The 15393-nt window shown below is 44.4% G+C and overlaps 1 protein-coding gene across 5 annotated transcripts in view; it reads left to right on the forward strand.

Annotated features, from left to right (window-relative positions):
* The window catches only part of SATB2 (SATB homeobox 2), a 132042-nt gene extending 120614 nt beyond the window's left edge, over positions 1-11428 (forward strand). For all 5 annotated transcript variants that reach the window (XM_052676391.1, XM_052676393.1, XM_052676392.1 and 2 more), the window contains one exon: positions 8488-11428. In XM_052676391.1, coding sequence (XP_052532351.1) covers positions 8488-8943 — 456 coding nt within the window. In that variant the 3' untranslated portion in view covers positions 8944-11428. The remainder of the gene's footprint in view (positions 1-8487) is intronic.
* Positions 11429-15393: the final 3965 nt, after the last annotated feature.

Below are 15393 nucleotides of genomic sequence, written 5' to 3' on the forward strand. Positions count from 1 at the left end.
AGGAATATTTATACTTTTATGTGTTTGATTCACACAGTATAGTTTGCTCAAGTCCTGTTATTAAGTGCATTGGTGGTTACGTCTAGAAAGCAAAAAACATGCTGAGTAGTATTTTATCAGCACAAATCTACCATTTCCACTAACCATAACTGTCAGGTTCTTCTGACTCCTAACTGCCCCCGCTGTAAAAATTAACGGTAGAGTTGGGTATTCCCGGAACCCCAAATAGCCATCTGTGAGGACATAAAGCAGTTTAAAGGGACAAATAATTACCCCTCCCCCTAGCGAATGCAGTGCCTAATCCAAACATACCCTTCCTGAAATAATTCAGTGCCTGCTCCTGAGCTGAGTGACTGGAAAACAGCGTGATTATGGTGGCGCCGCTCGTGCCACCATGGTTAGGGGGCTGGGGAGCGACCTTACGCACTGCACGAGGTCAGGGCTGCTGGGGGAAGACCTCGCTCAGCCTACCAGCAATTGCTGCTCTGCCTTTTCAAACGAAAAGGAGAGCATGTGTAGTGTTAATTAAACAAGAAGATGCAGAGGATGCCAGAAGTATTTCGTCTGAAATAAAGCAAACCAAAAAGCCTTTTGTTGCTTCCTTAGATCTGTGGCGTTGTGCCAACTCCTCATTAGGATTAGCAGGGTTGGGACAGGGAAATTCAGGATCAATCTGAAATCTTTGGCAGACACTCCCTCCTGCTGCATCCAGGCCCGTTTGGAAGCTGCAAAGCTGGGCTCTGCACACAGCAGCACCCATGAGCCTCGTAGGACTGCGAGAGAAAGCGCAGAAGAGCTGAGTCAGGCCCACGGTGTTAAGTTGAAGGTTTTGAAGCCCTCTGTGCACATGTGTTGTAAGTCCTGCATGGGTGGGACTACAGTTAGCGCCATCACGCAGAAGAGCAGTGCAAATTCTTATGGGGCCGTTGCTCTCTCCCTTGTTTGAGAGGCTGCCCCACTGCTGCAGGTTATGGGCCTGAAGGGCATGAGCTGGTGGCCTGGAGGCCAGCGGGGCCCTGCCTGCCTGCTGGGGGACGCAGCCAGCCCCATGCCAGCTGTGCTGGCCATGCCCCATCCCCAGACAATGGAGCCATCCATCACCGATGCCTTCAGGAGAGAGTCTGCAGCGGTGTTGTGCAACGCTTCCTGGCCACATCGGCCTCTCTGTCACCAGCACCCGGGTTGTGCCAGCAGGAGCCGGAATGAAGCTGGCCACTGCCTACTTATACAGTAGGTATGTGCCGGCTCCACCTGTGGTCGAACAGTGCTTGTTTACAGCACTCCCAGTCTGCAGTCGGATACTTGAGCAAGGGATGTTCGCTGTTGTGCAGTTACTGTGCAGTAAAGCTAAGGATCTGGCTTAAACCAGCCAAAGATGGGGATTTCAGAGCTAATCCACTAACGTTCATCAGCATGAGCTCATTTATGCTAGCCCATAAAATCAGCCAGTTCTCAGGCACTTGCACAGCAATGAAAGTTGTGCCTGTGCTTTTGTGGGAAGAGTTGAGTTAGCGTTCGGGAGAGAACAGTTATCCCAGGAAACACCGGGACACTGCTCTGCATTGTCAGAGTTTAGTGATTTATTTTTTTAACATTATACAGACAAAATAGTGGCTATTGTGTAGGCACGTGCTGTCTATTAGTGGAGATCAGGAAAGGGAAATAAACCACGCATTACTGAAGAATAAGATCATGATTGCGGTCAAGTGATGGCAGAATTTCTTTTTTCTCTTTGTCAAGCTGATTTGTAAACATTCTTCAAACAACTGTGCAGACAGCAGTTCCACAGCTCGGGGAAAGAAAAGCAAAGATGAGGACAAATTCCTCTACACAGATGTTTTACAGGAACTGTAGGACCTGTCCAAAAGTTATCTGGTCATCTCCAGTTGTCACTGAGAGCTACGCTGCACACGCAGCCCCTGAGCAGCACGCTGTAATCAGGCTGTAATTTATATTTTATCTCCCGTGATGATAGCTCTTAAAAATGTTTTCTGGTGTATTTGCTCTTTGATGCGTGCTAAGCTCCTGTTAGCATTAATGGGAGCAGCATGTGCCGGGGGTGGAGGGGGCAGACACCTTCCCCTGCCTTCAAGTCAGGATTAATTGCATTTTGCTTATGCTTATAACTTCTGTGCGATGACAGATGCTATGCACAGCTGAAAGTTTTGCTATTTTTTGTCTGTTTTTCATATCTTTCTTGTGTCTTTTGATTGCTTTTTGACCACTTTTGACTCTTTGAGTCCGGAGAAGAGTTGCAGGATTCGGCCCGTATTTCGGAGGCCAGGTGTTTGCTCAGTGCTTGCCTTGTTTTCAGATCGCTGTCTATTTCCTGCCCTTGAGCAACACGACCGCCGTAAAGCAAAGGGAAGCATGTGGAGAGTGTGCTCCAAAGATGCTGAAATGAATCGCTTCAACCAGCTCACATTCCAGTCTGGGAGAGCTTGCCTTTGAGTCTGGATTCTCTGTGGAATTCATTTCTTTCTTCCCATTTTCCTCTTATTCCCTTTTTCGCGTGGCTCAGAGAGAGAATCATACCTCAGAGTGGAGACATTTAGGACACAGGGGTTTTCTGGTCGGACTCCAGGTGCGATCAGTAGCAGATAACGGTGATATTTAGGGAAAGGCCTGACTGTCCGAGGGATTTTTTTTCACTGTGACTGCTTTGTCTTTGCAGCTGAATAGGGCGCAGGGCTCTTGGGTTACAAGTTGGTTCTAGCCAACAGCTCATAAAGCTTTGGTCTGGCTCGCGTGAGATGGGGCACATCACTTCACAAACAGGTACTATAATTATCTGTAATAATGCTGTTTACTCTTGTGAAGCAATTACTAAACTGCATTGGAAAATGCACAGGATGTGCTGCTAGTATTTGAGTTACAAAATTAAAAGAAGCTCAGAGTGAAGTTAGACGAAAGTGAACATATTTATCCTTGTCAGACTTCCTACCATTTTGCACGCTCATATTGATTTCTTTTGACACGGTCTTCTTTTATTGAGTACCATATATATTTTTTAAATCCCTTACCGATAACAGTACCTGCTAAGGGCAATTGTAAAAGGAAACTGAAGTATATTAAACCTGCCTGGAGTCAAAATGTAATCTAACACCTGTAGTCTGCAATTTGTCATCACTTCATAGATACTTTTCCTTTTTTAATAACAGTAGTGGATTTTCCTGAGTTTTGACCTTAGGATACTGTATAATCCAAGAAAAGCAAGGAAACTAAACCACAGTCTTTAACACAGTTTTATGATGTCAAGGTGTGAAATCACCGCTGTGAAAATGAGCCCAAAGAAAATACTTCATTTGGGGCTGGGACTCGTTTTGCAGTGTTTACCCGAGTGGATATATTTTTGCAAGGAAGAAAAGAAAAAAGGTAGTAGAACAGCCACATTTTTTAAAAGAAAGAAATGAATGCAGGTGCAAATTGTAACTTCTGCTACAGTTTCTTGTTCAGACATTCCTAGGAAACCTGTAAAGTGTCTTGGCTCAGTGACTATGTCTAATTGCTGCGTTAGCTGCTGCGACCAGGAGGCTGTCGGGGTGCAGTCTTGTTTATTGCGGCCGTTTGTTCTGCCCTTGCTTGCTTCTCTATATGAAGATAAGCTGCCAGAGACAAGGTGTAGCGAGTGTAAGGTTGTTTGAGTAGATTATTTCTGTAAGATCTGCTACAAGGGGCAGACCGTACATCCTTCCACGTATAAGATTTATCTGCAAAGTGATGGAAATTGTCTCTTAAGGAAACTACTGACATGACAGCCAGGCACTGTTTCTAATTGGCTGCAGCACCTGCATGGGCAATAAAAGGTGGCACTGCATGGTGGTGTCAGCCGGTGCCCTGCTGGCAGCGGGTACGTGTCTGTGCCTCCTCCACATCCTGCCTGGTTCCACTCAGCGAGTTCACATCTCTAGTTCTAGCCAGAGTGAGGGTGGAATGGAGGCGAGCATTGGCAGAACAGCGAATCCAGCCAAAATTCAACACAGCACAGACAGCGACTGCAGCGACACAGTGCTCGTTCAGCCTGGGTTTGCTCACCTTCCTTTGCTGTGGGGACGGCTGTCCCAGCTTCCAGAGCCAGGTTTCTTCTGCAGGAACATCCCGAGAAGCGGGGAATGGGACATGTGAAGCTATGCGGTGATCCCTTCCCCCCAATACTTCTTGGCTTTGGATTTTAGAAAGACCACAAACCCTTAGCTTATTACAAGTAATCCTGATCACTCCCATAATGATACACTACATTATATACTCTCCTAAACTTAATCATTCAATATCTCACTTCCTTCCCTGTAGGCATGTACTATTATATTTTACACATGGCTTCCAGCTGGTTTTCATTGCGGCCTTCAAATCTTATTTCAGAACAGCGCGACTTAAGACCAGTCATTTTATCTTTTAAAGTCAACTTCCATCATATTAGTTTTCCTGCAAGTTTTCTGCCAGGGCTGGTTAATTTGTTTGAAAAAATGACTTCGTCTATGAGGCTAAAGCCTGCCTGAATGAAACTTCATAATGGGCATCTCTCATACCTGCACTGTGTGGACGCTAGGAACACAGCGATGCCTGTAAACATGAAATCTCTTGAAGGGATGGAAAAAAATAAGTCCTCTGGGCACGGAAGGAAATCTATATCTTCACATTTGATTCTAAAGTAGATGGAGAGATGGTGAGGAGAAGGGGAAGGGGAAGTCAGCTCCAGATGTGGCGGCTGTGGCTGGGCTGCCCCACCTGTGGGCTGGAAGCAGTGGGAAGGAGACGTGGGTGGAAAGTAGAGGTGGGATCGCAGAGCCTGTAGAGGCCTCTGCTGCGTGGGGCTGCAGGGCGAGCCAAGGCTGGCACTGAGCGGGGCGAGGGGACACCGTGCCAGGGCTGTGCTGAGGATGCACTGCAGAGGGAGAGGGGATGGGGAAGGCGGCGGGCAGCGCGCCTGCCCCGTGGGACCTGGCTGCCCGTACAAGGAAAGCTGCACCTGGCTGTTGTTTTTATACAAGTTAGTGGCATGTTCAGGACACAGTTTGGAAGCGTTTAGCTGCGTTGGGAAATGTGCTGTAGCTGTTCTCACAGAATAGATAGGCTTTCCTTTCTTGCCGTATGGAAGCAGAACAGGACTGACTCAAAATACCGAGGGTTCGGCAGGCTGTGCAAAAGGGCGTGAGGTCGATGGAAATTGTTAACCACAGATTTAAGGACATAATAGCAACCCCACAGTCTAAAAATCTGCAAGGTGAAAGCCGGGCAGTTTCTTTTATGAGGATGTGGTACACAGAGCCAGGTACAAAGTAAGCAAATTGCTCACATCAAGCACTGTATTTTACAAATGTAGTTCAGAGCAAACAGCACAAAGGTAACTTAAATCTCATCTTGTATCATGTGCCTCAGGTGTTGATTCGTTTCCTATAGAAAGGCACACACTTCTATACCAAACAGCCCATTTTACTGGAAGGAGACAAAACCAATTGCAGCAGAAATCCAAAGGAAATTCTGCATATTTCATCTCTGTCAGTGCGTATGTTTAATGTCATATCACTGAAGTGCATTCTCAATGCCACTAGAAATCCAGAGCAAGCCCCCAGAAATCAGCGAAATCGTGAGATTTTATGCAGCATAATAGCAGCTTTAGGGTTTTGTATTACTTAAGAAAACAGTAAGGCAAATGAGAAACAACCTTTTTGTAATGTTATACACGGATAGTTCCATGGTTATGTATTTTTCTCTTCTGGAAACGATGGAGAGGTCACTCCAGAGAAGGAAGGGTTAAGGAAAATTATTCTTTCCCTCCTGCTCTTGGCCTTCTTTGGTTGATTGCTTTATAGATGCTGTAGGCATCTCTTCATCTCCTTCAAATTAAACATTTTACTGCTGCTGATCCTGTATTGTTGGATTTTTTTCATCATTATATTTGATTGGAAATCTTGTAACGTTTTTCAGGCTGGATCATTTCTCATGCTATTTGTCAACTGAAGAGGAAGAAAAACACACTTCTAACTCCAAGAATGAACTGAGTAATTCACACTGTTTCTGGATGTGTTTCTATCTGTGTTAGCTGCTACTTAAATTTAGCTTCTGATTAGCAGTGCTACATGAGCTTTTTCATATGACACCGTCTGTAAATTCACTGGCAGTTTGTAGTGTTACATCCTTCTCTTTTTGGCTGCTCTGGGCCTTATGGTGTCAGGGGGCAGGTCCAGAGGGCACGGCATTGGAGATAACGTAGGTGGGGTCTGTGTTACAGAGGCACGAGGCTGGGTTCTCATCAGCTGGCATCAGCAAGCCCAGTACTTTGGCTCTCAGTGCTCCCTGCTGATGTTGGTACAGATCTCACCCTCATCTGTAGTGCCTCTCTTTGGAAACATCAGTCCTTTCCTTCGAGAGCAATCCATAAACAAAAAAGAAATGCTCAAAGAGTAACTGAGCTATTCAGTTCACTGGAACGTTTGCTCTTTTATTGCATGATATGTAGTAAAACACAGAATACTAGGCATTCCCATATGAGTTCCTCCTATCTCCTAATCCTTGGTTAGTTCCATTTGACACCTGGAGTGTATACGTGCTTGAGAGAAAAATTCATTGGCATCAAAACATATCTGCAGTTCTGCTCACCAGCAGCTCTTCCACGGTTGTACAGACCCTCTTGTCACTGGTGGCAACACCTACTTTTAAGTGCCTGCCGTGGAGCTGCCTGCTTGTTCCAGTGCTTTCTGCCACCTCCATGAGCATCGCTCTGTGCCGCTGCCGTGTGCTGCAGTCCTTGGGACGTGCAGTGCAGTCATACAGGTGCTTCACCCTGCCTCGTGTACAGGAGCTGGGCTGGGACGAAGCCCAGCATGCCCGCAGCCTGCTTCTTGCAGCCAGAGGCACAGGCAGCGCAACACAGCTGCTCTGCCAGGATGTGAGCTGCGCTGCGTTCACACTGACTCCTCCAGGCTCGGCTCCTTGGCAGACCGTGAGCAGCAGGCAGTGGTTGGGGCACGTCTCTTTTCACACGCTGCAGCTGGAGATGAGCGGTGGTGTACGTTACGGTGACATTAGCTGAGGAAGGAAATGAATGAAGGGCTCTTCAGGACAGAGCCGTTTCGTTTCTCTGTGCGGACAGCCTGATATTCTACAGTGGACTTTCATTACGCACCCCTCAGTAACTTGAACAGAGCAGGATTTTACTGGGAGCTTTGCGTGGGTGCAAAACTCGGTGCAGGTTCTCAACACATTTCCATTATTTACTCTTATTTTTCCCTTTAGAGAGCTTTAATGTAAGGTTGATCTTCTTGATGTTGTTTGCAGCAAAGCTGATTTCTTTTTTGGTTGAAGAGCCAGAATTCCTTTTTATTTATTTATAAGGAAATATTTATCCATATTGATTTTGTTAGCTCTGTAGCACTGAGTTCTAATAATTATTTCCCTGCATCTGAAGAAACCCCTAGGCAAACACAGCCTTCAATCCTGTAGGGGATTATTGCCGGTAATCTCTCTTGTATACATTTTGTTTTAAAGAAAGCATATGTAGTTCCTCTGTGCTTCTAGCAGTTCAGAGCGAGTATTTTTCTCCTGCAAAGAGGGCTATACAAGGCTGCTCCTTAGCCATTTTCAGTGGCTGTTAAGAAGATTAAAAGCTACACAGCTTTCTTAAACTTGCCAAAAAGGAGATTCTGCTGGTGAAATCTGTTACAAGACTGGAAACTGTGTCTGCCCAGAAGTATCTCAGAATGGAGGGGTATAATTATTTGAATAATATAATATAATTATATTATTCAAGTAATAATAATTCATAATATAATAATTATATTATGGAGGGGTATAATTATTTGAACTCACAACTAGTGATATTAATACAGTTGTAACAGAAAAATCTGCTTGAGATGCACTTAAGCTGGCTCTGATAAAAACTGACCTATCCACGATGTTACCTTGACAGAAAGGAAATCTTATTAAATCTCTTGACTTCATATATATATATATATATATACATATATATGTTCCCATAAAGCAGCTACGATAGATTTCAAAGCCAAATCATTACTGATGAAAAAGGAGCACCTCACAGTCGCAGCTGATCAGTCTTTGTGGTACTGGGCATGTAGAAACGTGGCCTCCAGGATAACAGCGAGAGGAAATGAGAAGCAAAGAAGCGGAAGGCCTTGTCTGAGATGTGACAACTGGCCAGTCATGACCGTGAGACTCTTCCACCTTTTGAATTAATTTTTATTTTGGCTGTGGTTCTTTTTAATGCCTATATTCTGTGTTAATTAGTTCGTATTTTTCTATTTATTTTTTTACATGCATTGTTTGCCTTTTACATTGCTTTCTCCTTTCAGTCTGTAGTTACCAGTGCAGCTGCATTATAGGTAAGAAAGGAACTGGGAAATTAATACTAATTAGTACTTTTCTTCACTAAAACAAATTAGACCCTGTGTGAAGACATGTATAAGTGCCTCTTATCTCAGGCACCAAAGGGGTCACCATGTACATGAGCTACTTGTCTGCTTAACCCTACAGGTGCTGCACAGACAGCAGTCCCAGCCTGCAAAGGAGAGTTCCCCACCCAGAGAAGAGGCTCCTCCTCCACCCACTGAGGACAGTTGCACCAAAAAGCCCAGGTCCCGCACCAAGATATCCCTGGAAGCTCTAGGTATCCTTCAAAGCTTTATCCACGATGTAGGTCTCTACCCTGATCAGGAAGCCATTCATACCCTCTCTGCTCAACTGGATCTCCCCAAACACACCATCATCAAATTTTTCCAGAACCAACGTTACCACGTAAAGCACCATGGGAAGCTAAAAGAGCATTTGGGAACAGTGGTTGATGTGGCAGAGTACAAGGATGAGGAGCTGCTGACAGAGTCGGAGGAGAACGACAGCGAGGAGGGCTCAGAAGAGATGTACAAAGTGGAGCCTGAGGAGGAAAACCCCGACAAAAGCAAGGCAGCTCCAGCAGACATCGACCAGAGATAATGTGAGATAGGAACACAGAAAGCAATACAGTGATCCAAGGATGTTGTTTCTGTTTTTTTTTTTTCCTTCCTCTTTTTACTTTTTGTTTGTTTCTGTTGCACATGATCCATGTGCAAAATGAATGAATTCAGCATTGCCCACTCAGACATCGCCTTGACACAGACACTTGAGTGTTACACATCCTACATGTGACTGAAGTAATCATTGTAATCACATAGGATTATGCCTTCATTAATCTTGCACTTATGAAAGGAACATCTAGCAAGTAAATGGGAAGAAAAAGTCCTATGAAATCAATGAAGGAAAAATTACAACTTTGTGTGTATATATATATATTTACATAAAATATATATATATTAAAATTGCATGGGACGGAACTTTACAACCTGGAAGTACAGACTGTGAAATGAGTTCTTTAAAGATGAGACTTGTTTATGTATTAAAACCACTTCACAATGAGTTGCTTTGGCTTTTTGATAAACTGCCGCCTGCTCTCAGGGTGTGGTGACTATTTTTGAATTTCTATTTATTTTCTATGTTTATCCCTGATTTTTTTTTTTTTTTTTTTAATTATTATTATATGGCTTCCTATCTGGCAACTTGATGGGTAATTTTTGAGGTATGTATTTAAAGACATAAATCAACACTGCCAAAAAAAGAAAAGAGGAAAGAAAGAGAGAAAATGGAAAAACAAATCAGGGCACCTTAAAAAGAAAACTAGTAAGTTGAAGTACTTTAAACAAAATGCGCACTTAAAAGGATACAACCTGTTCCGCTCTCCAGACAGTCCTTTCTGTAGTGAACAGATGAATCTTCATGAGAGTCAGAATGACTAAAACTGAAATTCAGTGCATAGAAGACTTGTCCACTAAAGAGGTCTTTATAGAAAGAGAAGAAAAATTACGTGTTGAGATTTGATGTATGGAATTCATACTATGAACCACATTTTACTGTGGATTTTATTTACTTGTTCTCTGTTTCAGATCTTAAGACTTACAAGCTTCTTTCTTGTTGCTTTTTGTTTTTACTGAAGTGAAACACGTACACACACACATGCAAGTGTAAAGTCACATTGGGACACAGAATGCCACAATCCCAACAATCCAGTCCAGGTAGATTGCTGAGAGATGAGGGGTTTGCGTTGCCGATTCCCATTCACCCTCCTCTCCAGCCTCCCCGCGTTTCTGTTTTAGCTGGGCTCCCTCTGTGTCATGCATTTTGTGCCAGTGAAATGAAGTGTTTTCAGCCACGGGTCTCCCAAGCTGCAGCCCCTCCAGTGCTGAGCGCCCGAGGTCTCCCCGCCACGGGGCACCAGGCCCTTCACACTCACTCACCTCCTCCTCGGAGGGTTTCGCAGCGACCTAGCTAGCAACTACATCGAGTTACACAAAGCAGAGCTAACACTGACTGACTCTTCAATGGCGTGAGCGCTAAAGCTGCAATCTACTCTAGTTTCCGCCTGTTGTGAGGCATCATGTCGCAGGAGACACCAAGCAGTACTTACTTGTCACTTCTGGGCAAGGATTTCCCAGGAAAGACCTCACCTTTGCTACCGCCTCTGCAGCTGGATTGATTTCAGACGCCTGTTCAAACTGCTACCATAGCCATACCAACAAGGTCTCTGGTCATTTTTTTTTCTTCGCAGGCTTCTCACGTAACCTTGACAAAGACCTCATGCAATATCACTTTGAAAGTTGTTTTCTGTTTACTACACCAGGCAATGTAATATAGCTGTTAATACTATTTATATATTTGAAAGGTATAAAAGGTAGGAGATGAAAGTGAAAAACGAACCTCTATGTGTAGATATTTACTCAGAACAGACAATATACAGGGAGAAGACATTGCAATACAAGCTAATTCTAGCTGCTCAGTAACCTCTGGAATTTTTAAGGGATTTTTTCAAAAGAAATGTTTGAAATGTAAGAGTATCTCTGCATAAATCTCATATACCTTTGCAAAATATCGGTGGGTTGCTTACTTAATACCCCTCTTGCTCTTCATCCTTTACTTCTGTAGTATGCTGCAGCTTTAATCAGAATTTCAATGGTTGCTGCTTTGTTTCTCTCAGAGCTACTCTTTCAAAACTGTCTTCTTATCCTGTAGCTGAAATCACTCCATACATTTGAAAGGAAACTGAATTTTGCCAAGCTACGTTAAGTTGTACATCTGACGATGGCATCAACATTTGGTATCTTTTACACTTCAACCAAAAATTTTATTAGGTATTTTTTCAATGCTGAGTCTTGCCTTTTTATTTTAAATTTCACTGCCAATTTTGCAGTGATTCTAAGTGAATCTGTGGGCATTTTAGCCTGTGGTCTTGCCAGAACTTTGCGAATTACAATGCATATATGTCTATTTATTCAATATCCATCATATAATATCTATTTGGAGAAAGAAACTTTTCTTGTAGTGCCTCTTAACAAAGCACAATTTTCCGCCTTTTTTTGTGAAATAAAAAACAAAAAAACAAAAAAACAAATTGTGTTTTATTGCGGTATCAACAATGTGAATAAGGATTAACATATTGTAAATGTTCTTTTTTTTTCCATGTAAATCAACTTTATCTTTGTTATCACTAAGTGATAATTAATTTTTAACTTATGTGCATTGTTAGGCTGTTAGAATTTTTTGGTTGTTGAAATAAAACGCATTCAATAAATATGACTTAATTTGTCAAGTAATTTACTGGGCTTTTTAAAAATTTCTGCTGAGTTTAAGTGGAACAAGGTCTGCAGAATGGGAGGGGGGAATATCTGCATGTCTGAAGGACTGATCTGAGCGGTGCAAACAGGCTGAAAGACTCCCGTGAGCCCACCTGGGTCGGCACAGTTGACAAATTCCTATCATGCAAGACTGACCTGCCGTACCACAGGCTTCTTACGTACGTGTATGCGCACACAGAGTCTCCTGCAAGGTCTGCAGGAGGGTGTGGGTGCTGTCAGCCCGTCAGAGGACATGCTCAAAACACACAAAGACCCACTTCCAGTCTGCTGCCTTCTTTTGCTGGTAGATATTTTCTGTTTATAATTAAAAAGCCACAAATGACTGCGTGTCAGGAAACTTTTGGAGCACACATGTCCATGGTTAATGGACATAATAAAAGGCTTTATTATATTTATAGCAGGGCATCCTACTGAGTGTCTAGAGGAATGCCGGAAGGACTGATCTATCTGAGAAATGTGCGAAACAATTTTGGGGAGAATATGGATAAATGGAAAAAATTGCTCAAAATTCTTAGGCTAACAACGTGGTGAGTGTCTGGATTCAATCCCAGCACACAGAGCATACAGCACACGTCAGACTTGAGTTGTCTAGGAATTGAGGTAAAGCAGTTTTTAAAGCATTTAATATTTTTCTATAGTTCTAATACAGTTTTCTTCTTTTTAAGGCATATTTACATCTTATATGAAATACTTCTGTGCTCCCTTGAGTAAAAAAAGATGGAGGAGTGGGAATAACTACGTCTTTTGATATCTAGCCACCTGCTTGTCACTTGAATTTAACCTGAGACCAAATAAAACTAAACATCTGTCTGTCCACGCAGGGAACCTCATCACTCCGAAGCTGTGGACAACAGCATCCGGCCATGTGCTGAGCTCTGGAATGCAATACAGCTCTCCCTGCATCGCCTCTGAAAAGGTACTGGGCTCCCTTTGCCCCTTCCACAACAACAAGCAGGCAAAGGAGAACCGAACAAAACACCTCCAATGCCAGAGATGCAGCCTGTTTGTAGCAGCGAGTGGCTGTAAGGCAGCAAACTTGGAGTTGGAGAACTACCTTTTGTTCTCAACTGCTGGCAATGACCTGGTGCATAGGGCAGGATGGCGGGGCTGCGGCTCCACTCGCCTCAGTGGGGCATGGGCCACCCCTCCAAACTGAGCCCATGCCTTGGGCAGCTGCTGCCAAATTGTCAGTGGTGTTGGACTGGGGCCTCTGCCTGCCTGCCAGCAGGGCAAGAAACAAAAGGAGCAACAGCCCTTGCTTTGCTGATAGATAATTTTATACATGCACTCTGTGCGTGAGTGTAAATAATATTTACAGAAAGATGCACACACACACTTTAATTGGGGGAAAAAAATCCTATAAACATATGGGTTTTTCTTAGAAACAGTAAAAAAAATAATTTAATAGCTGCTATAACGGAAATATTTCTATTAATGCTTCTAGTTCTCTATACTTTACATGCTGCTACTCCTATCTGCTTTTCATGTTTTAGTCATCCGGACATATGTATTTCCCATTTCAAACCTGTGTGAGTGAAATAGAAACATTTTAAGATCAGCTTGAAATGTTTTTAAGACAATGAACATACAGCCTATTGCCTGAAGTTCACTGTTGTTTAGATAAAAGTAACTGTTCAATCTCTTCCCACTTAGTAACCAATTATTTACACTAGACTAAACGAATTAGAATTCTTCATTGATGAAATTTGGTTTCTATCCTGAATCTGTTAAACATGCGGGGATAAAAGCTAGGTAGGTTTGACAGTGAGCAAATGGCATCTTAAAATCATAAACGAGTCATTACAAAAAAGCTCCACTTACAATATAAAGTGCAGTGATTAATTAAAGATGCAGTTTTGACTTATTTATAGCCATTAAAAAAACATACCAGTTTTAACACAAAATAACACGAGCCAAGTCATCCAGGGGGAGAGATGCTGGCAGTCTGAGACTTGGAGAGCAGGCAGTGTGACAAAGCCAACAGGGAGTGGCAAATGCAGGCCACCCCTGAAACCTTAGGGTAAGTTCACAGCAGAGTGGGAAGAGGTGGCTCTGACGTCCCTGCCCAGCTGCTCTTCTTTTTGCCACATGCAGACCTCAGCTGCAAAGACAGTTTGAGCAAGGGAGCAACAGTTTGAGCACAGGTTTCTACAGAACTCGCCCTCCCTACAAACACTTTGATGGCTGATGGACAAATGCTGGTTCTGCTTCAATAGAGCCTGAAGGAAATAATTTAGGCAGAGGGAGAAGGGGGGAGGGAGGCTGTCCTGCTGCTGACAGCTCACCTCTGCTGGGGGTCCTGCAGTGCCCAGCACTGCCCACAGGGCAAGGTGCATCTCCTCCGTCCCATAGCAGTGCACTACATCTGCTTCTGCCTGACAGCAGTGGCATCACATACCATTCAGAGGGGTCTGGTCTTGATTTGAAGACCTCCAAAGCCAGAAAATTCCCCACTGCCCTCAGTAGTTTGTTTGAATGGTGGTTTTCCTCTCTAGTAAACTTGTGCCCTATTCCAATGGGAATTTGGCTGGCTTTCCCTCCCAGCCTTTGTTTTTTGCTAGGCTTTTCTCTTCTGGGTGAATGCCACAGGTAGTGAAGGATGCTTTCCCTCCTCCCCTGAGGCAGCTGTTCTGCCAGATGAATTCTCCCGACTCAAGACCTTAATGCTCAGCAGAGGATAGCCGTGGCTACTGCAAGGAAAAGTCTGCTTTTGCTAATGACAGAGTTCACAGTTTGACTCGTTTTTAGAGTGAACCAAGGTACTGACAAGGTGTTTGTTTTTTAATTGAAAACCGTTGGCTACCAAGAACCTTACACATTCACAGACATTGCCCGCTGCTGTTTGTTACACTGCTTTATTCTGCAAATCTGCCACACGTTTGCAGCGTGTCACTTCATTAAACCTGAGCAACAGCAAACCTTTGCCCGGGAGTCAAGATGAAGCCCTCAGCTGAGCCACCTGCCCTTCATCACACAGGTGCGGGCTGCCCGGCGGCTCCCCGCGCCGCGCTCCCTCGGGGCTGCCTGCACGCGGCTGCCCGCACGCGCCCTCGCACGCAGCTGCTCTCGCGCCGCCAACGGTCCTCCTGAGGCGGGAGGCAGGCGCAGCCAATCAGAAGCGGCGAGAGCCGCGTCCCAGCCAAAGCGGGAGGGGAGAGGCACGGCCAGGTGAGCGCCCTGCTCCGTGTGGCCGCCATTTTAGCGGCCCTAGCGATCATTTTAGGTACCTGCAATAGAGCCTGTGCTGTGCTGCGGCTGTGGCCGGCATGGGTCCTTTTTGCCCAGGTTTCTTGGCCACGGAGCATGAGGTGATACGTGCCTGAGATCCTACTTAGCACCATGATGAGTTCTGGCACTGGGCTTTGGAGCAAAGTCCATCCCTAGAAAAAGGGGAAGTGCTTGCAGCTACTCCAGTAAAGAATGGCCGGGTCACAATCCAGCATGAAGACAAGCCTGTACTCCAGCTCTTAGGAAGCTTCCTCACCTCACAGTGGAGAAGACAAAAAGCCCAGAGAAAGCGAGGTAATGAAAGATCACAACAACCAGCTGCCAGCTGGGAAACATGTATGAATTGTAGAATTGTGTAATCACAGAATGGTCGAGGTTAGAAGGGACCCACTGGGGTCATGTAGTCGATTGGTGTCCAACCTTTTGTCTGTCTGGGCTGCATACATCTAGGTCACTCCAGAAGTAATGCCTTCTGTTTAGTTCTGTGCACTGT

This window comes from Tympanuchus pallidicinctus, unplaced genomic scaffold, assembly GCF_026119805.1.
Source record: "Tympanuchus pallidicinctus isolate F22 unplaced genomic scaffold, pur_lepc_1.0 scaffold15, whole genome shotgun sequence".
Taxonomy (NCBI): Eukaryota; Metazoa; Chordata; class Aves; order Galliformes; family Phasianidae; genus Tympanuchus; species Tympanuchus pallidicinctus.